Below are 26,067 nucleotides of genomic sequence, written 5' to 3'. Positions count from 1 at the left end.
CGCTCGCCTTCCTCCATTCAAAGTCGTTTTTAAAGTCGTTTCCCTCGTTCCATACACTTGCACTTACTTTAGGGGATGAATTAATTGCTTTGAAAATTAGAATTAAAGGAAAGGAATTAAGGTATTGTTAAAAAATTAGAAAAATGGAGAGTGGAAAAAAAATGAGTCGTTCGCGTAATCTTTGTAAGTGAAATAAAATAGGTGGAGTGATTAATTGTTTGAACGAGATATTCAATTTTGAAATGGGGATTTTTTTACTTCTCGTCGAGTGATAAATTTACGTTTTCTAGAGATTAGATTTTCTTCCGGGTTTAAAATTTCTTCTGTTGCGTTTCGCAAGTTTCATTAACTTGTTGAAGAAATTTTATACGGAAGCAAACTGATAAAAACTTGGACCAGTAACTCGAATAATAGAAGGAATCTTTACGTCGAAAATCAATATCGTCGTAACTCTCAACATATTATGTTTTATGTTCTATGTTTTCATATAAAACATATTCTAGATTTGTGAGCTGAAAGTATGGATGCACGTGTTCAAATCATCATTCTCAGTACCGAGATATCAAAGAAAAAAAAAAGAAAAAAGAAACTTTGAATCATGCTTTTTGTTTGAAAAAAAAGGAAAGAAATGTTATAAAATCCGAACCGCGTATGAAAAAAAGCACATTTCTGGAAGAAGCTGGTACGCTTTATCAAAAATAAGAGTCATTTGCTCCGATTTTATATTATGATGTTCGCGTCGTGTATAAAATTTTTTAGAAGGAATTTAACTACGTTTCACGGTAGCCTCATTGTCGACAACAACACTGTGCCTAGGGATTTCTTTAACTTTGTTCCCTTAATGGTCTGTTTCTGGCGGAAAAACAAAGCTGATGTGATTTCAACGGTTTATGAAAGCAATCTCGAATGAATTGGCATGAAACGTTTTCGAAAATAAAAAATTGTTTAATTTTAAAAATCGTTGCACAAAACTGAAGAGAAGAGGAACGATAAAAATGCTAATGCGGTCTCAGTATTGTTAAAAAACTAACTTAAAAAAGAAAAAACAAATTTTCCTAATAAATTTTATTACAATTTTATGACGCGATGAATAAAAGAATTAAAAGAATCCTAATGTTAAAGAATCTTGTTTAAAAATCCTTTCTTTGCAGTATCCACTTTTAAAAAGATCTGGATAAATTTACCCGAAATAAAATCCAGACGACGCGTCCCATATATATTCTCATCGCTATACGTGCGTCCAAGCACATCCATAAAAATTCTCCGCACTAAACGCGACAAATCGTAGCACAAACTTTGAACGGAAGCTATATCCGCTTCCACACTTGACGATGCAAACGTTCCATTTCCGGAATAATACAATCGTGCTCCTCGTCCCTCTCTTAATCAGCGTTGAAAAAAAGGAGAAAAAGAAAAGGAGGAGAAGAAGAGAAACGAATAAATTTTTTATTAATAAAAATAAGAACGCGTCGTCTGAACTATGTTTGATCGAAAAAGTGGCGGCGTTGCGTCTAACAATAAGTTAAGTTTCGAGGGTCTGGATGACCGCCATGTTACGATATACAAATGAAATCCAAGTAGTTTGGAAGGGAGGCCGCGTGTGCGCAGTGAAAAGGCTGTTCGAGAAGCGGCGTTCGGAATTAGAGTGCATGCCGCGAGGTTCGTTCTGAAAAGCTCGTATATCAAACTTCTGTTCCAGGTAACGAAACCGTGTGTAATCGTAATTTCGAGGTAAGTCTCTCCCTTTCACGCTTGTCGCATGACCATTCTGTCCTTCCGGTTTAACTCCCGATCGCCATCGCTCCAACTAACGTTCGACCATGAAACGAACTTTCGTTCGTGCTACGTTTACGGCTTCCTCCTCGTTGCGTGCCTTACAGATTCGCGTCTCGCAATTATAATTCTGCAACTTTGTCCTGTCTTTCTTTTCTTCTTTTTCTCTTCTTTTCTTTTCCTTTCCTTTCTTTCTTTCTTTTCTTTTTCCCTTTTCTCCTTTCTCAACTCTTACGACTCGGGATTTAAAATCGCGAGACAATTATTTTCTTTTCTTTTCTTTTTTTTTTCCTTTTGCAAAATATAATTTCACTTATGAACGCGCGTAATTCGTAAACGACGATCGTTCGTTTTAACGATGTTTAACAATGTTCAGAGGTATTCAACGTTGCCACTCCGCGAAGATTTATTTCCACCATTATGTCTCTTGTTATTATTATCGTTATTTATCGCATACTATTATTTTTGTTAGATATGAATAGGGAAAGGAAAATAATATTGGCAGAGGTACAAAAATGTAAGCTCGCGGAAAAATCAAAGTTCCTCGAAGAAGAGGAGGTCAATCGTAGAAACGTCCTGTCTTTTAATAGCGATGAAGGAATTTTTAGCGAATGGGGAGTGGTGGCACGTGGGAAACGAGGCACTTGGTGTAAAAACGGTGTCGCGATGTCGTGTAGCACGGCAAACTGGGAAACTGGGAGGGAGGAGCCGATCCCTCGAAAACACTAGTCGATTGCAATTCGATGGAAATTGTGTCGCAGTGCTTAAGCGACAAGCACCGGTGACGGCGACGCTTCGCGTCTAAATATAACGGGGCGTCGTAACGCGCACTCGAAGATTTTCGTGTGTTTTTCGAGCGATTACGGCCGCCTGGATGTGGCACGTTGACACGATGGCATCGCGACCTAAACGATAGAATTAAATTCGATCCAAATAATCTTTTCAACGCGTTTAATCGATTCGATTTCGAACCATTTTCAAAAGAATTTCTAGCGTTGAAACGTTATACTCGAGTATTTTCGAATTAATTGTTCGATCAAACGTATTAATCGTATTTGGAAATGATTGGATATTTATAGAAGATGGAAATATTCCTCGAGTCACTTTCAGACATTTTCACTCACTATTTTTCTCTCTCTTCCTCTGTCCAACACTTAATAAATTTGATCTAATCTGTCAATATTCGAGCATGTTCGCGATATACTCGATCCCATCACTAGTCGACGCGTTGACGGATTATTGGTGAGCGTTCGCGTGCATCGATACGCGCGAAATGACCGCGAGAATGGCTCGTGGGATGAATGAATGAATGAAAAAGGACGACGACGAACAAGCGTAGCGTGCATTTGGCAACGGGACAATCGTGCGACGCTCGAAAATCGCACGTCGACGCTTGTGTTCGGCGCCGCGACGCTTCGTGACGAGAAAATACGCAGCGGAAAAATTATCCCGCTAAAATTATCCCCCTAAGATGGCTGACCGACTAAGTCGCGTGCTCCAATTTTTCTCGATAATTGGAATAAAATTCAGGTTATAAAAAAAAAATAAGTAAATAAATAAAAAAAAAAAATAAAATTTTGTCGAAATGGAAAAAAAAATTATGATTTGCCTCGGGATATTTCATTTTTAATATTTAATTTCGTGGATCTCTCATTCGCGATTCTCGTTGTGAAAAATCGAGCAACCCATCCATTCGAATCTTTTTCGAATTCGAGGCTTTTCAACTTCTCAATAATCGGCCAATAATCATTTCCAACGTACCGAATCGAAATCCGCGTGGATGAGAAAATGAATCTCGAGGGAGGAGGGTCTGTCAGAAGCGTCTCTCCTTTGGCAGTTTCGAATAAATAGGCGGGCTGAATATCGAAGGATTGATTTTAGACTAGTTCTAAATATTTACGCGGCGTCGAGAATTCGAGCGGTGTATATGCTTTCCGGCTGGTTTACACAACGTCGCGTGGTTAAGTGCTCGTTCGAATCCCAGCGGTCTGCTCCAGCCATGAATTCGCGTGTACACACCGAATCTCATTGCAAATAAATTCGCGTCAGCCCGCCTCGTCTGCCTGTCTTTGAAGCTAATCGCGGTTTCATGGGGTCCACCAGCTTTCGCTGCAGACAGATTCGGTTAATCCCCGTTGTTTTGCCGGGGATTTGTTTATCGTTTAAACCATCGGCCAGGAATCGTCGCGACGTGTTAAACAACATATAGCGTGTTTTTTCTAAACAGTTTTCATCACCATCTCCGGTTACTTGAATACGAGGGTGTAAACTATTATTTATTGAAACGAAACTTTATACGACGATTAATCAAATCAATCGATCGTATCCAATTATCTCAACTATCGATATTTAAATTGTAATACGCGATAAAGATAAATAAATTATTACCGTATCGGTTCAGAGTTTTATTATGTATGAATGTGAATGACAAAATTATTCATTATTAATAATTTGTGCAACCCGATTCGAATATGTGAATACGTGAATTTCGCAAAAAGAAACGTGTTAAACTTTCTTCGCCGATAGAAAAGAAAGTTAAACATTCTCGATTTAATTTTCATCATTTGTACTCACACCCTAGATAATGACTATAAGATGCTGGTCAAATATCTTCCACTGATCTTCCTCCCCTGCGTTCTGGGATTCCCCAAGAAAGTCCACATAGGTGAGAGAGAGGAAAAAAAAAAGCTATCGTGTGTATAAATTTTGCGGAACGACAAGTTGGACGCGCAAAGTTGTTTTCTAAACTTGTTAAAAGTTTAATCGTATTAATACGGCCGGTTGTCAAACTCGTATTCTCTCTCGAGATCATCGTCACCACGTTTCCAGCTCGCGTTCCGCAAATATTAATAGAACAGGAACCGTCCTCCAACTGTGTCGACACCCGCGACACGTGCTCACTGTAATTTCTTTTAGGAGGTTTATTCGACGATGAGGCAGGAATTCGGCGCACTTTCGAAACTTCCATAAAGGCGGTGAACAAAGAGCGACACGTGAGGAAGGAATTTTCGAACGTGTTCCTGATGGCGGAATCGAACGAGGTCGGGACGGATCCGTTCGAGGTGTCGCAGAAAGGTAGTATCAACCAATCGACCAATTTAGAACGAAAATACGTATTTTCTAGAGTTCGTCGATGATTTTTAATTTGAAAAAAAAATATTCAGTATGCGAATTGATGGGCACGGGGGTGGCCGCCATTTTCGGTCCGTTAAATAGGTTCACCTCGGAACATGTGCAGAGTATATGCGACACGAAGGAAATACCGCATATTTATGGTAGATGGGAACCCTCTCAACCTCGTGGCAAAGGGATAAATTTATTCCCACACGCCGACACACTCGCCATGGTATGTGAAATATTATTTTGCGCTCTCCGTTTTGAAAAATTATTTCGATTTCCTTCGTAAACCTCCGCTTCGGATCGGATGGTGTTTATGAATTTAAATAAATCCGATTCCGACACTAGCCCGCGAATAAAATTCTCTTTCTTCTCTTCGAGATACAAAGAAAATAGCGTCGATAGGGTCGATTGTCGTTTCGTTTCACTAATCATAGATATGATATGCCAGATATTCGATCAGATCATAATCGATTTCGAGTGGAAAATATTCGCGATACTGTACGAGGGAACGGACAGCTTGATCCGTAGCCATCGATTGTTGGAGATAAAGGATCCAAAGAGGCACGGGATATTCTTGTACCATTTGGGGCCTGGGCCGAATTACAGGTGCATATAAATCGAGACAAACGGATTCTTCCTGTTCAAAAATGTGACTGCAGGTAAATTTTGCAGGAAAGTGATGAAGGAGATAAAAGACGCCGAGTTCGAGAACATAATCATCGATTGTTCCATTGACATATTGGAAGAAGTGTTGAGACAGGCGCAGCAAGTGGGCATCATGTCCGAGAAGAACAAAATTATAGTTACCTCTCTGGTAATAATAATAAACAAACCGATTTCTTTTCTCGAGATGGGGGGAGAGAGAAATTTTCTTGAAATTCTGGCGAAGATTCTTTCGAAACGAGGCCTCGAACTTGGGCTAACCTTTCAGGATCTCCAAACGATCGATCTAGAACCGTACCAATATTCAGGGGTGAATTTCACGGGGGTGCGTTTAATCGATCCCGACAGCCCCGTCGTGTCAGGCATCGTGAAGATGCACGAGGCGGAATGGGGCCTGGACAATCCCCGCCAATTGAGGATCGAACCCGCGCTTATGTACGACGCCGTGCAACTTTTCGCCAGAGCTTTCAAACAGTTGAAGGACAGCATCGAGGGCGACGTGAAGAGATTGCCGTGTAACGACACCATTAACTGGGAGCACGGTTACAGTTTGAGTAATTTTATGAGGGTGGTAAGTTGGATTATTAAATGATCGAAAAAGGGAAGGGGGAGAAAAGGAGGGAATATTCCATTTCGAATTTTTATATATATATATTTCAGACTGAAATGGAAGGTTTGACCGGTCTGATCAAATTCGACACGTCTGGTTTTCGCACCAATTTCCAATTGGATGTCGTAAGGGTGACGGAGAAAGGACTGAAGAAGATCGGGATATGGAAGAGCACGAATGCTTCTAAATGGAGCGTGGAATGGCTATTGGAATCTCAACCCCCGAAATTTGACGCCGAGTTGAGCTTGCAGAATAAGACTTTTATCATTCTAATCGCGATCGTAAGAAGAACGGAGAGAAGGGGGAAGATTAGAAAGAAAGAAAAAAGTCTCTGGTAAATCCACATGATGCTTTGCCTTTACAGAGTCATCCCTACGGAATGTTGAAGAAATCGGCCGACACGATGACCGGAAACGATCGGTACGAGGGGTTCGGGATCGATGTTATCCAGGAGCTGAGCAAAATGTTGGGTTTCAATTACACGTTCGAGGTGCAGGCGGACAACGTTTACGGATCGTATTCCAAGAAGACGAAAAAATGGACGGGGATGCTCGGGAAAATAATAGCCGGTGTTAGTATTTATCATCGAAAAGAATAAGATTTAAAGTTTGGATAATTTTAGAAAGATCGAAATTTCGTTGCAGGAAGCCGATCTCGCCATTACGGATTTAACCATAACGTCCGAGAGAGAAGGGGCTGTGGATTTCACGATGCCTTTTATGAATTTAGGTAGATAGAGAGATCTGTCGATTATTCATTTTTCGATTCATCGAATTGTCGTATATAACATAGAATCCCTCTTTTTACAGGGATAAGCATTTTATACAGAAAACCGACAAAGACACCGCCGAGTTTGTTCTCCTTCCTTTCTCCATTTTCGGCCGGAGTTTGGTGGTATTTGATCGGAGCTTACATATTTGTATCCGTGGTGCTGTTCATAATCGGCAGGATATGCCCGGCCGAGTGGAACAATCCGTATCCTTGCATCGAGGAGCCCGAAGTGCTCGAAAATCAATTCACGTTTAAGAATTCTCTTTGGTTCACCATTGGCAGTATTATGCAGCAAGGTTCCGAGATTGCGCCCATGTGAGTGAATTCTCTCTTTCTCTCTCTTTTTTTTTTCTTTGGTTCTGAAAATTTCTGCATAACTGCACACGATCGATTAATATTAAAATTTGCACAATTTCAATATCAGAGGATTGTCGACGAGAATGATGGCCGCTTCCTGGTGGTTCTTCTGCCTCATCATGGTCTCATCCTACACTGCCAACTTGGCCGCTTTCTTGACAGTGGAAACGGTGGTGTCGCCGTTTTCCAACGTGGAAGAATTAGCCAAAAAGCGGACTATTAAATACGGGGCCAAAGTGGGAGGATCTACGTTCATGTTCTTCAAAGTGAGTGTGTATTTGTAAGCTGTTTCCTTCTCTTTTACAAAATATGCATCGAATTACGAAATATGGTGCACAGAATAGTAAAGAAATGATGAAAATCGGTTGTCAGTAGCAACGAATTTCACAGGACGATTACAGCCTTCCAATTGTTTCAAAATGTAAGAAACACGTTTGAATAGTAAAAATGCTTTGTTTATTAAGTTTGTATTATTAACTGTTAAATGTTACAATTAACGAGTCATTTCGAGAGAGATTCCTCTTTTATGTGAACATGTAACAGCGATTCGATATTTTTGATATCTCTCGGGCCAAGTTTTGAAAAAAACCTGAATTTTTTTGAATTCCATTTTATCGTAGAACATAGAAACCTTCGCTGTTAATCACTTTTAATACAACGCTTAAGTGAATGTGTTTTCGATCGTATCGGTAAATTAGCCTGCTATCGATATTAGTTTAGATCTCCTTCGATAGAAAGAACCACCAATAATATATAATAATAGTAAAAATTAATACTAATGTTGTTCAATAATTAGAAACTAGAATTCAACACATTTTTAACATCCTTCCATCGATTTACATTAGATTAGACAGCCCCAATAAATAATAAATTATCGAGAAACATTTTCCTCGCTTACTAACAAGATCAAGACAAAAAAAAACGAGAGAGAGAATAGGCAAACGAAATTTTGGAGTCGTTCTAATTCAGTTTTTTGAAAGAATTATGCCCATTCCAAGGATTCCAACTACTCGACGTACAAGGAGATGTACGAATACATGATCGAGAACGCTGCGGACGTGCTTCCTCCCGACAATGACGCCGGATTGACAAAGGTGCTCAGAGAGGATTACGCGTTTTTGATGGAGTCGAGCTCGATCGAATACATCGTCGAACGATACTGCAACGTGACGCAGATCGGTGGACTTCTCGACGCCAAGGGTTACGGGATTGCTATGAAGAAGCGTAAGTTCCTTTCCTGCCTGTTAACCGAAATTTCATTTCGTTTCGTCGAAAATTAAAGATTAAAAAAAAAAGAAAAAACAAAATTCTAGACTCGCCGTATCGCCATTCGTTGAACACTGCCGTGTTGAAGCTACAGCAAAGCGGTCTGATCACGGAACTGAAGAAGAAATGGTGGACACAGAAACGCGGGGGTGGAACATGTCGAGTACGTATATAGATAAAAGTTCTCGATGAAAGTTGGTAAGAGGAGAGGTTGAAACTTGTACATAGATTCTCTATAATGATGCACGTAGGAAGACGGCGGTCAGAGCCAAGCGGAGGAACTGGATCTCGATAATGTGGGTGGTGTGTTCCTGGTATTGACCGTAGGCGTTGCCGCCTCCTTCTTTTACACTATATGCGAATTACTGTGGGACGTTGGATGCACGTCTCTGCGCGAAAACGTGGGTGCAATCGTTCTACGATAATTGTCCATATCCAGATGAATATTAATTTTATGAATTGAATTTCTACACTTGTGAATTACTTTGCAGGTTTCGTTCAAGGAGGAATTGATGGCCGAGGTGAAGTTCATCATAAAATGTGACAATTCGCCTAAACCTGTGAGAAGGAGGAAAGGGTCGTCGAATCGAAGCGGGGAGGACAGTACAAGGGGTTGCACACCGCCGTACGGATTTATACCAGTAATTAGAACCTCCAGTTCCGACGACAAATAAATTGAAAACGATGTACTTGTCGAAGAAAAATCAAGTTATTAAAAAAGAAAGAAAGAAAGAAAGAAAATAGAGAAAGTTTTTCAATTAAAATCAACTTGTTTCCTTTCTTATCTCAAATCTTGGATCTTGAAATGCGCAACGCTTTACCCACGGTGTTTGATTAATCGATCATTAATCGATTCGTTATTTTCAATGCAATAAGATCAAGGCGCATAAATCTTGTTGCAAAATTCTAAAGTACGTCTCATTGTTACTCTCTGCAAATTAATAGTGAATCGTGCCACGATGATACGTCCATGTAATACGGTTGTTAACGGGATTTCCGAATAATCAGAAATAGAGACACCTACAGTAATCGATTATCCGTGGAATTATCGGAATCCGATATGCAAATTACTCTGAGTAATATCACTTCATTAAACTGGTGCTCCAGAGACAAGTGGCATGAGCGATGCCCGCGATCCACGTTAAACTCGCGGCCGCCGTTTCGGATTAAAGCATTGAAAACATTGTTTTGTTGTTGGTGGGATCGGCGCGATAAACACGGCTGTAAAAGGAAATTCACGATTGCCTCGATATTCTGGTTTTTCCGGTTTCCACCCCGGTGTCGCCTATCGCATTACAATTATAAATTGAAATAATCGCCAATACGCGAAAATTTTAAGATTAAATTATTATTTCTACTCGTCGATCAACAATCTTTTTTTTCTTCCTCTCGCCTCTTCGACTTTTGTTGCACAACATTTATAACGTTTCTTTTCGATCCGTCGTCCATGTTGGCCGACATTACGAGGCATTCACGACGAATTTAATAATTGGCGGCAAGAACACGAGTAGAGTGCTGCTATCTCCTACACGATGCAGAAGCGTGTGCAACTTTGATCGGTAAGGTAGTGTCCGAATCTGGTTCTCAATCGACGACGATACGATTCGACGGTTCGTATCGTAGACCAGCCGTTGAACGCTACTCGAACGATAATCGAACCGGAATTGAAAACCATCGATCAACCGATGAATTATTCATTACGTGGGAAGTACGTCCGATCGTCTATAACGATTTCACCGCAGGAGATGCAAACCTGAGAGATAGATATTGCCATTTTATTCGTGCGCGTCTTTATAAATAAATTTTTATCACTCGTTTATCATCCCGTGGCAGCGTGACACATTTCTCCTGTCATTGATTGAATTACGACTCGTATCCCCCGAGTCGGTTCGAAGAAATCCAAGGAAAGATGTAATGGATCGGTGGCGAAGAAAGAACAAAAGTTACGATTTCGTTTTACGGCCACTCTCGTTGAAGCGAAGTAAACCGCTTACGATGTATGATCGATAATAACGTGTATACAAAAAGATGTGGCTCGAATATAATTATTAAACGACAGTTTATGAAAAATAGTAGAATCTAAGATATAACTTGTGATAAAAGTAAAAAAATAATCGAGCGATCAGAAGTAAGAATTTAAATATAACTCTTATACTTTTCAGAAAGCTTAAATTCGAATCTGAAATCGATGAAATTGAAATTCTCTTCAATACAAATCAAGTTTGAAGAAAGTTTTACGGTCCAATAACGGTAATTTTTTTTTATTCAAATCTGGCAAGAAGAAGCACGGCGTCCTTTATCTCGCTTTCTCACACAGTTTTTCTTTGACAAATATTTAAAACCGTTCGATCTCCGCGCATTCCCCGTGGCTCAAGGTCTTTTTGCTTAATTGGAAGAATATGTTCGGCAGAACGAACGAATCCGTATGTTAAACAGCAGACGGTAGAGTCCTCGAGGCACGGTATTACAGTGAAAGACACTCGCTTCCTCGATGTCGGAAGTATCTTGAAGAAGGCAACGGTTGACCAGTAAGTTGACCAACTGGTGGCAAGTAAAACACATCTATCCATCGTCCGTTTTTGCTGGAATTTCAACCGAGACAAAGGCCTACTCTCGATGCCCTTTTTTCCTTCCCTTGAACGTTTTATAAACCTTGGCTTTGGATCAGGCGAACTTGCGTTTGGCATGCAAATATCGCGTTAAACGTGGAACATCACGTGCCTAAGAATTATATCTGCTCGTCGATATTGGATGCATTAAAAGATGTAGAAAAATTTCGAACGAAATCGTGGCAAGACGCGTGTTTTCATCGTAAGATTCCAAGCTTTAACTCGTCATTTTTCGCATTCTCTCTATAAAACACATACGAAACTCGTTTAAACTACGTTTCGTTGAAATTTAAAAATAAAACAAATCGCGTTTTATTTTCGAAACAAAACACACAAATTTTCTTCAAGTATCTTCCGGATGTACATTCAGTTATGAAACAAATTGTCAGTTCTTTATTTTTCTTTTTTTTTTAAGCGTATAATCGTATGCAAAATATGATTGCCTAGTAGATAGAATAAATTCGATTGCACGCTCGATACAGCGCGGAAGGTACATTTATCGGAACGAGATTTTAGTCCATCCGGTTAACTGAACTTCTAACAACTGAATCTATTTAGTATGCGGAATATCAAACCATTAAGAACCGACCTATGAATAATAAATAGATTCCACTAACATATATATATACGTATGTAACAGAAATACAAAAAATATTTCCACGATTTCGAAGAAGATCGCAACGGTGTACAAGTATTTCATGAAACTCGAACCTGTCCCGCATACATTCCAAACAACTCTTTCCCAAAATCACCTGGCTGCACATTAAAATATCTCTGCTCCAAAAAAGACATTCCTTCGCCGTTACAACGGTCGTAGCAAGAAACGCGAAAATAACCTCGCACATTCCACGCGAGACAACCAAGAAATAACAAGAGAAGAAGAAATCTACGTAGATTTGATAGAAATCAAACCGTGTCGACTCGTTCAACTTTTGCTCACATTCCTTCCTTCTTCTAAACTGTCCTCAATTTCATCCCCGAAAATCAGAATATAAAAATGACAAACGTGAAACAGTCATTCCGATCGAGAATAGAAGGAAAACGCATCTATCCATTTCCCTCAACTGTCCTCGGCACCGAAACTCTCTGTTTAACGCCTCTTACGTTTACGAGGATCCGGATCGATGACACAGACGCTCAGGAATCCGAAGAGGGTTGGCGAGAGCGGTGTCGGCACGACTTTCCGCGTCGAGCATAGTCGGCCCACCTTTATAGACGCACCTCCGAGGCGCCTATTCAAAGGTACCACCTTGCGGGTGGGGATACGTGCCGCTCGTGAAGTGGTATTAAAAGGCCATTAAACCGGGCCGACATGACATATGGCTTTGTGCGTATGCGCGCGACCCTTGGCGATTCTGCTTTGCCGGCGAAACGAAACTGCTGCTCTCTGCCTGTCTACCACCACCACCACCACCACCACTTACCACCGCCTCGTGCAATAAAACCAGATGGAACGACCAGCTGCCAGACCACCCTTTTCTTTCTCTTTTTTCGCTCGCACGCTTTCCATCTCTCTATCCAACTCTCGCTCCTCCTCTTCCTTTTATCTTAAGTCCGCGAGTTAAAATTCGCGGCGCGGCGCTTCGACTTGGTCACCGATCGAAACGAAAAAAGGGAAAGAAAAGAAAGGAGAGAAGCGGATCGATATCTATGGTGCGCGTTTGATGAGTCACGGAACACTCGAGCCGGCCGGGTTAATGGCTCCAGGCGCCGAGATGATCCTCTCCTTCTCTCCCCTGTTAATCGATATCGGATAACTGGACACTGGATGTTCGGACGCTCGTACGGAGAGCCTGTTTCGGTTGGTCCAATTAGCGGGACGGATTTAACCTTCGCCAGTAGCCAGCCTTTTTATTCGTTTCTTTCGACGCGGATCAGGCGACGCTGCCTCACCTGTTCAATGTCGTTCGCGTCAATGTCGTTCCCGGGCGAGATATCCGACGCCTTTCTTTTTCCCTTTCTTTTTTGAACGAATCTTATTATTAAATCCGCTCAGAGAGCAATCTCGATTTTTCGAAAAATTCTCCCGACCCTTTGTATCGTTGAATTTTATCTTCTTCCAAGAATCTCTTTTATTTTATCCTGCGCGCAACCCGAGTACAACAGGTGTTTCACGATCGACGATTCTCTTCAGCCGGCGAGAATTATAATTCTTGGAAAGAGGTAGGCTCTATTCTAGAAGTAGCCAGCCGGTCTGGAATACTTGGGCACGGTTCAACGAGCACACCCATCTGTTCCAATTTCTCATCACTCTCGTCTTCGTTACTTATCTCGTGAAATATCCTGTTGTAAACAACGAAATTTCTATTTCCAATTCCCGCCTCCGTCTCTCGAATTCAAATTAAAAAATTTTCCTGGAGAATTCCCTCCTACGTCCTTGGAAAAATGAAGCAACGAAGGAGGAGCAGGAATTAAGAGGGACTAGTCTAACGCTCCGGTCGGGGGAGGGGGAAGAAATTAGGGAAGATTTACGTAGATTCAGTTCCCTGTGACGAATCCCCAAGATTCCGTACCACGAGATTCCGCGCGTAATCCGGAATTCTCCACGAAATGCACAGACTCCCTGGTATTCCTGGTGAAACAACAACAGCGCGCGTCTGTTTTTAGTAACCAAGGTTTCTCGTTTGCATCGAGGACACCGGAGATATATCCAGATTATCCGGTTCTTTATTGTCCGCTTATTTTAGATCATTCCGTGTCATGTTTCCATGGAATAGCTAGGGTCGTTCCTTGAAAACTCATCGCGTTAACCGCACGAATTTCATAGGTCGTATTATATATACTCGCCGTCCCGATTCGACGACCAGAGAGGATCTCGAAACTTCCTCGCGATTGGATGGAAAACGCGAGTTGGAGGGAAGAGGGGAAACGCATGGGGAACGGAGGACGACGTAATAAAAGGGGAGAGTTAACACGGTCGTAAAGCTCTCTTCGTACGGATGGAATAGAATATTAAAGCTTTTTATTAATTAGCGTAATGCGTTTACAGGTAGGGTGGAGATGTGTACTTTTTTCGCGCGTACAGCCTCGTCTCGATAGGATTTTCTCCTTTTCTCGAGCGAATAAGCTATATGGATGCGTTAAATATGGATCCTGGGGGAGGAGGAACGTTAAGTTACTGTGTCACGGGAAGAAGCTGGATCATCGCGAAATCACCGATCGTATAGCGTTTCTTGCGTCGTTACAGCGCTTTTATGATTCAACACACTGTCAAATAATTCCGCTCTACGTCCTTTCTTTTTTCCTCGTAAGCCTCTCCACGCGTTCCTTTTAAGATAGGTATTAAAATTGATAGCTTATTTTGGGATAAAAACGGATTGGATTATGACTGTCGTTTCGTCTTTTATTCCGAGAGGATTATTATTGTCGAACGATAGGAAGAAAGATTTGCGTCACGTAGCGTTTTCAATGTTGTTTGGAAAGATTGCAAATGGAATAGCGTGAAACGAGCAGTAAATGTTCTTTTAAATCGTGTAAGTTTTAAATGAAACGTTCGAGGGAATGGACGCGCGTCGAAGAAGTTAGATGTTTATGAAGGAACCGGAAAATTGACTATTTATCTCGTTATGACTTTACAAATGGTATATTTGCGAAACGTTACGAATAAAATAAATCTAACGGAGTTGATGATTAATCCGGAAACAATAGAATTTATGGGAATAAATATTCTATTTCTATTTCCCCTTTTTTTTTCATTTAATCCAAAAAAAAAAAAAATAAAAAAATAAAAAAAAAAAGTAAAAAAAAATAAAAATGCAAACAAGGACTTTTACGATCATTTTTTTTTTTTTGACGATGATACGAATAAAGAAAATAAGGCAAAAAGGCGGAAAAGGGTGGAAAAACAAGTTTTTGAAAAGTTGAAAAAAGAAGAAATCTCGTATCTTCGTCACGCGAAACGCGCGTAATGAATTTAAACCTTAGGCCGTGTCGCGGTGACTTCGATTTATCTGCGCGCGCAGAAAGTGGCGCGCGAGAACCAAACCAGTTTTTTCCACTGTACACTCCGTTGGCCGCGTTGGCCGCGGTATAAAAATTAATACACACGATATTTCACCGAGTTAACAACGTTCCATGTAACGCGACACCCTTGCCTCTTCCCTTTCGATGTGTTTTCTGGCTCTCAGATTAAGAAGAACTAAGAGACGACAAAACAGATCTGACGGAGGCCCATGAATATTGCGCCATAACGAGGGCAACTTTGCATAGGAAGAAACGAATATCCAATTAAGAAATTATCGCGACCTTGATTGATTTTTTTCAATACAACGTTGAGTCGAAAATCGAATAATCGATGGAAAGAGGAAAACGAAGAAGAGAGAGAGAGAAAAAAAGAAGAGGCGTCGAGGTCGCGCGACCTATTTCTTCTCGATACGTATCGATAATCCCGATACGTTCCTCTCTGCAGTTCAATTGTTTTAATGGTTTATTAAAAAAAAAAAAAAAAAAAAACAAAGTCAGTAGTTATTATCTCCGGTAGACTATTTCTGTTCTGTAATTTCGATGCACATACACCAGATGTGTAATTTAAATAATGTTAGTGATTACCCCGAAGGACGTTTGTTTATTTAATAACAAAGGATCCGGATCAACGCGCCCTCCCCTGGATTCTAATTATCCAGAGAGAAAGGACCGACTTGTTAAACTATGGTATATTATCGATTACCAATTTGAACGTCGTATTCGCGTTTAATGCATCTTGTAAACCGTATGATTAAGACTCCTCTCATCTAACTTGTAACGAAAGAAACGATCATTCTTTTTACCATATGGCCATTCAACGCCATTTTTATACAACAAATTAATCATTAATCGTTATTACGAGGGGGAACAGAGTTACGATCAAGGGAAGAGGATCTAATAAAATCGTTCAAACTTGCAAAACAACGATCCTCTCCTCTCTTTCTTCCTCTCTTATTAAAATCTTTCTCACCGTGCCCTTTTTTAAATCACTTAATATCTAACCTTAAAGTTTAAGATTCAAATTTTATAAAATCGCGCCTAATTAACTCCCCTCGTGGCGAGCGGGAAATTAAAATTTCTCTCCCTTCGCCCACCTTTTCATTGCGATGCGCGCCACATGCGAACCCGTCCAATCCGGCCAACCGTGCTACACAACCGTGGTAACAGCCTCGAAAGAATACGAGCAGAAGACGACACGGCACGTTTCTCCGCGCACGAGATCCTTGACAACCGCGACTGACGTTGCCAACTCGCGTCTCACGTCCCCTCCCCCCGGTTCCGGTGGCTAGAGAAATTAAACGGTACGGACGGCCAACAAATTCGAGCGACCATTTCGACTTGGAGGGAGGACGAAGAAAGAGAGAGAGAGAGAGAGAGATTCTGGAAGGGTAGAACAAGATTAAGTGGCGGTGCAACGGTGGACAATGCGACGTGTGTCGTGAGCAACGAGGCTGTCACGGATGTCGCGTTCACAAGGTTGAACTGTATAAATCGATCGCGCGAAAAATAAGCACGGCGAGATTTCCTCCTCTCGCGCCGAGATCGGTCTGCGCCAGAATCCATCTATAACTCGCGAATGACAGTCCACCGTGTACTCCACATTCCTAGTGTGACGTATCGACGGTATAGGGAAACGATTACTCATTCTTCTGTGTATTCTTTACTCTTTCTTCTTTCCCTTTCTTTGAACAGGACCAAATGGAACGCGATAGCAGCGATTTCGAAAATTGTTGCACTTGGAATGAAATTCCCGATGTGTTTCAGAATTTTTTTGAAGAGAGATGAAACAAGAGACAAAAAGATTGATTTTAACCCCCCTTTGGGAACTTTGGCTAAGCGGTGTTAAATCTGGCGTGATTAACGGTAGTAACGCGATCGATTAATTCGCGAACGATTTAACGCGAGAATTCATTGCCACGCGTCAAACTTAGCCACATGACGGATCGAGTAAGCGAGCCTATGGACCATCCATGGTGTGTTGTCGGCAATGCGTGGAAATGCAAATTCTGCCCGTTGGGGATCGATCGTAAAACCTATCCTACGACTGGTAACAAGTTGTGAAAACTCACGTTACAGGTACTGTTTCCTCCGTTACGACCATAGTTCACTGTGGTTCCATCGTTTAAGCTGTATCGTTGTTGGGTTCCGCTCGTTTTCCATTCCAAGATTGTTGCAGACGGACGGGGAAAGGAGGATCGTCTCGGTTAAGCGTCGCGGAAGAGACTCGTGGGAAGCGCAGTTGGAAAAAATCTGTAAGGTGAAGGAGAGAGATGTTCGGCGATCAGCGAATTGATAATAGAAAATGAGAGAAAAAATATATATATATGTAGATGTTTCGAGAAAAAAAGTAAATATCCATCGAAGAGAATTTTCACCAGAAAATGAAATTGCGAATGATTTAAGAAACGAGTGTGCCACTACGATGCAAATTTTATTGGCGCGGTTAGAATATATATTAGAAAAAAATGCCAAGAGATACAAATCATTTTTCAATTAATTAAACCGGGAGAAAGCGCAGAAGGACGAGCGAGCGAAAAATGCAACGAAACTAATGAAACATCTTAATAACAGCTACGAATGCGCGAGTCATTATTTAAACGCTATCCCGGTCGATCTCCTACCCATTTTTAATTGATCAAGCCAATTAAAGGCCCCGGCTCGGTGATCAATGATCCGTGAAGCGCGCATAGATATCCTGAAATAAATGATTAAGCGTAAAACACGCATCAATATCAGCGCTGGGCCGTTGATGAAGCTAGCTAACCGAGCTAGCCAGACGTCGATGAAACGTCAACGGAACGATATACCATCAACGATAACTTCGAAAACTTATCGACGAGATGAATTCAAGTTCTACCTCTGTAGTAACGATGCGAAACCCTGCTGTATCCTCGACGCGATTTCGAACTCGTTCCACGCTTCGAGTGGCGAAACTTCACGTTCAGAAAGGCTCTCTGTAAAAAAACTCTATTCTTTTCGAGAGTCTATTCTACTCGAGACGAAAGTTTTATCCAGTAACAAACTTTGGCTCGCGATCATAAAGTTCAAAAATCAGAAATCGTATATATATAAAGTTGTTCAGGACAACCAAACGTCCTCCACGTTCGCTCTCGTAAGCGGTCGCGCGCGTAATCCCTTCGATAAGGAAGTTTCGAGCGAGCGAGTGAACAGGCGAAACGTGGGCAAGCGGAACCGTTGGATTCGCAACGGTCGCGCGTCATTTCCGTAATGTAATTCCCAATAAACAAAGTTTGTCGGACGGAAAAGTTGGCGTACGGTCGTTCATTACGCTCGAACGACACGCGCTCGAACGGCTGGCAGACACGAAACCGTGGCTAGGACGAGGATCTCGATTGCCTCGAACGCCTCGAACGAAATTGAAGGGAATCGCGGCTCGCGTTGCAATCTCGTTTCGAACGTTCGCCACGATCGCGGAAGCGTGACGAAAATTCAGCCGTGGTGCATGCGAGCGGATTAGGAAACGGGCAGCGGTGTTCAAGAATCGTTGGATTGTTTGTTCCGTAATAAGATATGATGCAGCTTGTGGATGGGGCAGAGATTTCTTTTATTATTTTTCTCTTCCCTTCGTTCCAGCGTCAGATTACTCGTAGAAACGAAACTATTGTGAGACGTGTATATATTCTATTGTAACTTGAGAACAATTTTATTATCTCCTATTTAAAATAATCGAATTTAATTTGTACTACGAAATCAAATTATTCTCTCCAAAAGAAAGAAAGAAAGAAAATATTCTATTCGTATACAAAGAAAGTGGAACACCTGCGAAAGGGGAGGACCACTGTTCGAACGTTTTCTCAGAAGGTAGACCGTCAGTAGATTATCCCTGTCCGCGGCAGCCAGGGGACGGTAGTCGTGGACCCAGGCCAGCCGAGATAAGACAGCCGTAATTGACCATAACTCAAGGAAATGAAGCGGCGAACGGTACCGAGCATCTATATTCCGTGGTTGCCCGAACGTTAGCCGAGTTAACCTTCGGCCTGGATGCGCACGGACATCGTTGCAGCATTGCAATCTCCGCCTCGCGATATCTCCCCTCCCCCTCCGCCCCGTCCGGCCGGCCGCCCTTTTTTCCCCCCGAGTCGACGACGGACGATCACGATTCCCCTTCAAGCGGATCCATACCACGAACAATGCCACGGAATCGTGCGCCGCCCCGAGTTTCGTGGACGGAATTATACGGCCTACGTTCCTCCTCTCTTTTCATTCTTTCTTTTTTTCTTTCTTTTCGTTTCTTCTTCTTCTTCTTTTTTTTTTTCGATCCAGGGAAGATTTTACTTACTACGGAGACAGCGTGTGTATATCGCCACGCTGCGTGTACAAGGGAGAAAGGTTTATTGTGACGGGATGGATAAGTTTTCTCGTTGGGAGAGAAAGGTGTATGTAACCATTGATCCTTTCGTGGAGGAGAGACGGGAGTGTTCGTTTTGCAAAGTAGAGATTTTGAGATTTGATTCGTTGTTTCTGGGACGCGTAGTGTATTGAATCCGATGTTGCGGAGGATGGATTGTTATTACGGTCAGTTTTTGAAACGATACCGTTTATCAAACTTTCGTAATCTCTCGACCGTAAGAGATAAAGTTGTTGACCGACCTTTTTTGTTTAACCGCCTACATAAAGTATATTTCTTATCGATGCGCGGTTGGACCGGAGAGATCTATAATTTATGCGCGAAAGAGACCTCGTATCGAGAAAATCGTTCGATTTCAAAAATTCGACAAACACACGCGCTTCTAAGAAAAAGAGAGATGGAGAAAGAAAAAGACACAGTCCCTCGGAATGGATTGAAGTTTTGGAAAAAAGTGAGTAGGCAAAAAAATGTATCCGCAAATGTATCTCTTGGCACGATACCGTACCCGTATGTCAAACGGACGACACGCGAAGGAATCGAGGCCCCCGATCTATGCCATGTACGTACATCGCTCGTCGCTGAAGGGTTAAAATTACTACCGGATTTAATTGCGCGTGTTACTACCTGCGCAAGAATGTAACGTGAATACGAGTATAATTAACCTTCTCAACCTATTCCCCGAGATCTACGTTCCCATTGAAACTCGACAAACTCGTACCTCTAAAAGCCAGCCAACTCTTACGAGCTAACCCTTTAAACTTCGCGAAACATATACACGCATACACACACACATACACCTGTAAATTTCGCAACCCATCAGGGAGGGAAGGGGAACGGGCCCACTTCGGGTATATAATACAGGCCTCGAATCGGCCTCGGTATACACGCTGGCCGCGTTAAAAAGAGAAGTTGGAGAAGAAGGAGAGAGGACCGGCCGCATAATGACCCAGTCCCGCGCGGCAATAAAGTCACACGCTCGAGCGTGAAATCTGGCGAAATTAATGCCGCGATAAATTACACGGTGCTTCGAGCTTACACACCTTCGAGCGCAGCCTCGTCCCTGTTTATTTTTTTTTTGCACGCGAGCCGAAATCGCGCGATGACGGGCAAGTTTCTTCGATTAAAAGTGTATAAACGGCGGAGAGGAAGAAGGTGAGGGAGAGAACGAAGAGAAGGAATGGAACGAAATTGGCGCGAAGTTAATCACTCGAGATTCTTGGGAAAACTGGTCCTGGATTAAATCGGCCATGATTAATATCACGCCGTTGGAACGAGGCGGCGTAACGTTGGTTAACGTTGGCCGGATGTAATGCGCGGCCCGGACTCGCATAATAAATGTAGATATTTCCGATTACAAATTGAAACATCCGCCGACAGGTAGCCCGAACTCGGGACCGGGCAGACGCGCGCCAGCTTCTCTCGGCCGTGGCGAGATTGATTTATCGTGGCGAGGAGATCGAGGGGAAAGTAAACCGGTTCCGTTGACGAAATGCCTCGGCCTCTGTCGCCTCCGGGAAAAAAATCCACTTTTGAAACCGTGCACACGGTCCTCCGTAGCGGTTCAGAGTTGGGCAGAGAGGTGGATCACGAAGCGGGATTACGAGAGAAATTTTAATTGTTATATACGGGAGAAATATCTGGGAACAGGTTTAATATTTTATTGAGCGGTAGGAAATTGTTTTTTTTTTTTAAAATCTACAACAGGATTCCAGGATCGAGACGCGTTTATACGGTTTATCGGGGATAGGAAATTCAATGTTTTTAAAGTCTAAAGCGGGATTTTAGATCGAACGATACATATTATTACAGGATGAGAAATGGATGCGACGTCCAGATGTCTAATAAATTGATTATTTCGATTCATTATCTGCGATTCATACTATGTGTATTCATGAATGTAACGAGAGAACATACCCATTAAAAAGAGTATTCTCCGCTTCTGTTTTGAAGAAGAAACAAACTCTTGCCGAGAATTCAAAAGTTTAGTCGACATCACCGCGAAACTTATCGAATCTACGCTCCTACGATCGATCGATCAATAGACACCTTTCTAAAAATCCTCTGTACATCCACCCAGAAATTAACCTCGAGCCGTAACGGGTGACAGCGAATGCGGAGGAGAGCACATCAATACCAAATTAGGAATCGTCCGCGCGTAGGAGTTTCGAAGAAGGTTGCTGCATCTTCCCTCCATTTGCTCCTCTCGTTTCGCGGTTTAACGACATCGATCGTCCCCGCATCCGCGCCTACCCCCTCGCCTACACTTCACCCTCGTCTTCTTTCCTTCAGCCCCACCCCTTCCCTGGCCGTCGCATTCCGCGCTAATTGCGAAATGCGACTGCGTTTGTGATGCACGGGAAGCGAATTTACATGCTCGTATTCGAGGCGGAACGAGGCCTTAGTCATCGCCGTTCCTTCCCTCTATCTGGCACCCACTCTCTATCGTTCCATAAGAGAATCGAAGCGAGGATCCCTCGCGCGTCTATCCACGGAGCAGAATCTGGGCGCGCGGGGATTCGAAGGGTCGTGGGAAACGATTCACCTCTGTTCGAACGATTCGTTCGTGTACGCGAACGATCACCGATCTTATCTCGGTCGGATTATCAAGTTGTCTCGAGAGGCCGGTTGTCGACCGGTTACGGAGAGGTAGGGAAAAATGTTAAATTTGATTTTCTAAAAATGGGTGGTGGTTTTTTCCACGAGAGATGGACGAAGACGCTTGTAAATTAATACGTTCTTTTCTTTTTCTTTCAATTATTGGGTTTATTCAAGATAGTAGAGGAGAATTAAATTATGGGAAAGCGAATCTCTATAAGGTGTTTCATTTTACGAGGTTCGCGAACCAGGTTTTCTAGTAACATTGAATCCTCAGAGAATAGATAGATATCGCGTACCGTATAGGTTTTACGACTTAGAAAACATCCTTTAGAAAAGATCGTATCGAGGGTGATAAATAAACTTTTTCCCGATGCTGCTCGACGATTAGAAAAGAGTAATAATCTTCGGTTACCAACGGTAATAATTGAGACGTAGATCGTGCGTGTAATAATATTTTTCCAAGCGTCGTAGGTACATGCAAGAATTTTCCACCTCTTTAAAAGAGATGCGGCTCGTCCTACGCGTCTTCCGTTTATCGGTCTTCATTTATTAATTTATAACACAACCGGCCCCTCGTGTTCACCGTTCGCGACCATTGCTCGAGCACCGCGCGTTAGAGGGATCAATGAAAAATTACGCACGCGTAGTAAATGATATCATCCCCCTGCAATCTTGCCGCAATCCTCCTCGAGTACGAAAAACGACAGGGAGAATATTATATTGTAACACGGAGAGCAATTTATTATTCTGATTTACGTTAATTCGCACGATAAATATCGGTTCATTAATCCGAGCCGTGTCGTTTATTTTTCAATTACGATTCCTCCTTTCCTCCCACAGCGGCCCGGCCGATCCACGGAACGATGAAAATGGCGGCTCGTTTTATGAAGCATTTTGACGCGCGAGGTGGCGCGTTCCTGCGCACGCCTGTGCCGCAAATTTCCGTAGAGATACCGAGGCTGTCGTAATAATATACAATTAACCGAAATTAGGTACCGCGTTACAATAAGCTTGCCTTTTCATTTACCGCTACCGCGCCGCGTAGAAAAGAATCAAAATGGATCCCCTCCGCCCTCCCCCCCCCGCCTCGCCTCGTCCGGTTTTTCGTCGAAACGCGAATTCGGCCCACGAGAGATCATCTCTATTCATTCTCCGTTTCCACGAGTTTCGAAAAAAACAACTCGTTTTTTCAAACGGCCGATCGTATTGCTCGTAATTACACGTCGAACCGAGGCCGATTTATTCGGTTAAGAAAGGGAAGAGAGCGCGAGCGCGGGCACAACACACGGGGAAATAATAAATTGAGAGTGCGCAGGATGGGCGCAATTATCAAGGATGGAGGATGCTCGTTACGTTTTCGAGAATTTTTCATTTTCGTTTAAACGATCGTTATATTCCATCGATCCATTTCGTTCCACGGGTAAAATTTCAAACGACGGAAGGAAACCGGGAGGGAGGGGAGGAAAGGGGATTAACGAGGCTATCATGACATGTAAATCATCGATAGCCAGGCGTCCGTGTAATTAGTTCCCTGTATTATATTATGAATTTATCGCAACTTGGACTCGATTAATCCCGATGATCGCGATGTTCCGTTATTTTCGATCATATATCAAACGATAAGTATGATTTATTGAATTCTTACGGGTACCGGAGCGCGAAGAGTAAACAACTTATCGTTTACTCTTATTTCGCGAAATTATCTCGAGCCAGTACAATTAGAATGAAATTACACTAATTCTAACTTCCTTCTAACTTTTTTTTTTTATACACGATATATTCAATTTTAAATTTTACCACGAAAAGAAAAACGAACAGAAATAGACAGAAGATTCGATTTTTTCCAGGACTTCGAAAAAAAAGAAGAAGAAGAAAGGAATGTCGTGAAAGACACGCAAAACGCGTCCATCCAACTTGGTCGAATAAATTAACGAAGGATCAAGATGCAAAAAAAGAGAGGAGCAAGATTTTAACACGTGAGAGACATGGTAACAATTTTCCCGCGACTACATCGAACAATTTTCATACCGCCTCTCTCGCACGTCCGCGAATAAGTTTCCGTCTTGATTACCTCCATTGACGACAACCGCGACTCCACAGAGACGCTACAGAGATTGTCCAAGCGGAAAGTGGAGGAAAGAAAGGATCACGGTTGTCCTTGCTTGCCCCCTTTGACTTTCTGTCTTGTCCCATGGCGAAAGAAAGAATCTTCCCTCGAGGCCGGCGACGGGAACGAAAGTAAGAAGAGCGGCAAGAAGAGTGGAGCGTGTCGTCGGCCGATTCCACGCGATAACGTCGTTCCGGTTCTCGAAACCGGCGTGCTGGTCGCGCGTGAAAGAACACGTTTGCGGGACGGCGATAAAATATTAGGCCGCGGCCCGCTGGTGCACCACCGCGGCAATCTTTCCTAGAAAATTAAATGCGATGTTTTGCTCGATCGGACTTCCCGCCGCGATTTCTCACGAGTCACTCTGTCGCGCGAGCTTTAAATAGGCCCCGTCCGCACGATGCCGTGAAACAATGGGACAAGGATGGAGGGGGAGAAGGATGGGTTAAGTACACGAGGTGTGTCTTGTATGAATCTGCCTTGGTGTGGTGACTTGGTCCTGGAATGCGTGAGTCATTCTTCCTGTTAAGGATAATAAAATTGAAGGATGGCGAGGGGGGAATTTTGGCGGATGTTTTTTAGTCAGGTGATGGGAAGGAAGGCTTGGAAGGCTTGGAGTCTGAGAGATATCTTGAGATATGAGAGGAGAATGTACGGCGTGATCAGATTATAAGTGTGTAATTTAATGGATATTAAGTGATTTAAAATTTATAGTTGGTTCGTCTATTGATCGAAGCGAAGGAAGTGAAAAAAGTTGAAAGTTTGTATAAGAAATGAGAATTGTTGCGTTATAGAGTGTGCACGAGATGATAAAAAATAGGATGAAGAATATCTCGTACGAGAATACCTCCAAGATCAAAAGTACAACATCCTGAACTAAATTGATTATACGGTAAAAATCTATAATGATTTTCTTAAACGCGATGCTAAAATTCCCTTTTTTTTTTTTATCGATTTAAATTGTTCTTTTGTATTGATTCGTTCGTTAGTATGCTTAAAATAGGACGCTTTTATCCAAGATAAGACACTTCCAGCCGCGCCTTTTTCTTCTGCATAGGCGTTTAATGCTTAAAAAGAAACTGCATTTATGTTACGTCACGCTTATTATCTTAGCTTGGCTAATGGAAATTAACGAAAACGAAGCAAATCGAGCTGCAATTGAAGGAAATTGAGGAAAAATAAGAATCTTCTCATTATTTTGCTAATATATTGGCTAATATATTGGCTAATATATTGGTGAATTAAAGTTTTTTTCAAAATTTAATCTTCATATATCAATTTAAATATTAAATATTAAATATTAAATATTTAAATTTTATTTAAATAAATGAATTTTCAAATAATTTATAGATATTTAATAGTTCAAATAATTATAGTTCAAATATACTTATACAGAGAAGATTGTATTATTTTCCATAATTTCTATAAAAAAACCTCCAAGATGATTATTTATTATACATTGAGAGCTGCATTAATATACGTTTCCTTTTTTTAAATGATTAATCTTCAACTTTGTTAAATCATAATTTGTATATCTGAAGAATCTGAAGAAAGAATCTGAAGATATCTGTGTACAATTTTTGATACATTCAAATTGTACAAATCTTTATCTGCAATTTTCCAAACAAAAAGATCACCTATCTCACCTATTGGAATAAAATGATTCTAATCGAACAAGAATAGAAGTGACAGAACTAAAATAGAAGTAACAGATATTTCTACGCTTTAAAAAATAACGTATTTTAATCGCATTTTTGTTAAAAGAAACTCGTGTTCCACTAACTAACATTTATTTTAATTTTAGCGTTCGACGATATAAATCAATCGATAAATAAGGCAATTCATAGCAATATAAGAGAGA

General features: G+C 41.8%; 1 protein-coding gene and 1 long non-coding RNA gene across 4 annotated transcripts in view; one reads left to right on the top strand and one right to left on the bottom strand.

The window, feature by feature from the left end:
- Window positions 1–26,067, bottom strand: part of LOC102653941 — an 84,384-nt gene that overhangs the window by 57,343 nt on the left and 974 nt on the right. Inside the window, exon 3 of the long non-coding RNA XR_001702238.2 lies at window positions 17,202–17,382. This is a non-coding gene — a long non-coding RNA (uncharacterized LOC102653941). The remainder of the gene's footprint in view (window positions 1–17,201; window positions 17,383–26,067) is intronic.
- LOC102653800 (glutamate receptor ionotropic, kainate 2) lies at window positions 1,495–9,280 on the top strand. Of its 3 annotated transcripts, none has more exons than XM_006571429.3 (16): window positions 1,495–1,731; window positions 4,355–4,438; window positions 4,690–4,848; window positions 4,938–5,119; window positions 5,342–5,499; window positions 5,566–5,707; window positions 5,825–6,127; window positions 6,217–6,447; window positions 6,531–6,737; window positions 6,811–6,895; window positions 6,976–7,252; window positions 7,362–7,560; window positions 8,275–8,518; window positions 8,608–8,723; window positions 8,812–8,961; window positions 9,052–9,280. In XM_006571429.3, the coding sequence occupies exons 2-16, from the start codon at window positions 4,369–4,371 to the stop codon at window positions 9,232–9,234; spliced, it is 2,706 nt and encodes a 901-aa protein (XP_006571492.1). In that variant the 5' UTR covers window positions 1,495–1,731; window positions 4,355–4,368; the 3' UTR covers window positions 9,235–9,280. The 3 variants fall into 3 exon arrangements, with proteins under 3 accessions (XP_006571492.1, XP_016766386.1, XP_006571493.1); XM_016910897.2 differs by having other exon boundaries at window positions 1,504–1,731; window positions 8,293–8,518; XM_006571430.3 differs by lacking the exon at window positions 1,495–1,731 and adding an exon at window positions 1,751–3,015.

The sequence above is a fragment of the Apis mellifera genome, linkage group LG1 (genome assembly GCF_003254395.2).
Source record: "Apis mellifera strain DH4 linkage group LG1, Amel_HAv3.1, whole genome shotgun sequence".
Classification (NCBI taxonomy): domain Eukaryota; kingdom Metazoa; phylum Arthropoda; class Insecta; order Hymenoptera; family Apidae; genus Apis; species Apis mellifera.
This window is presented reverse-complemented; position numbering and strand designations above follow the sequence as displayed.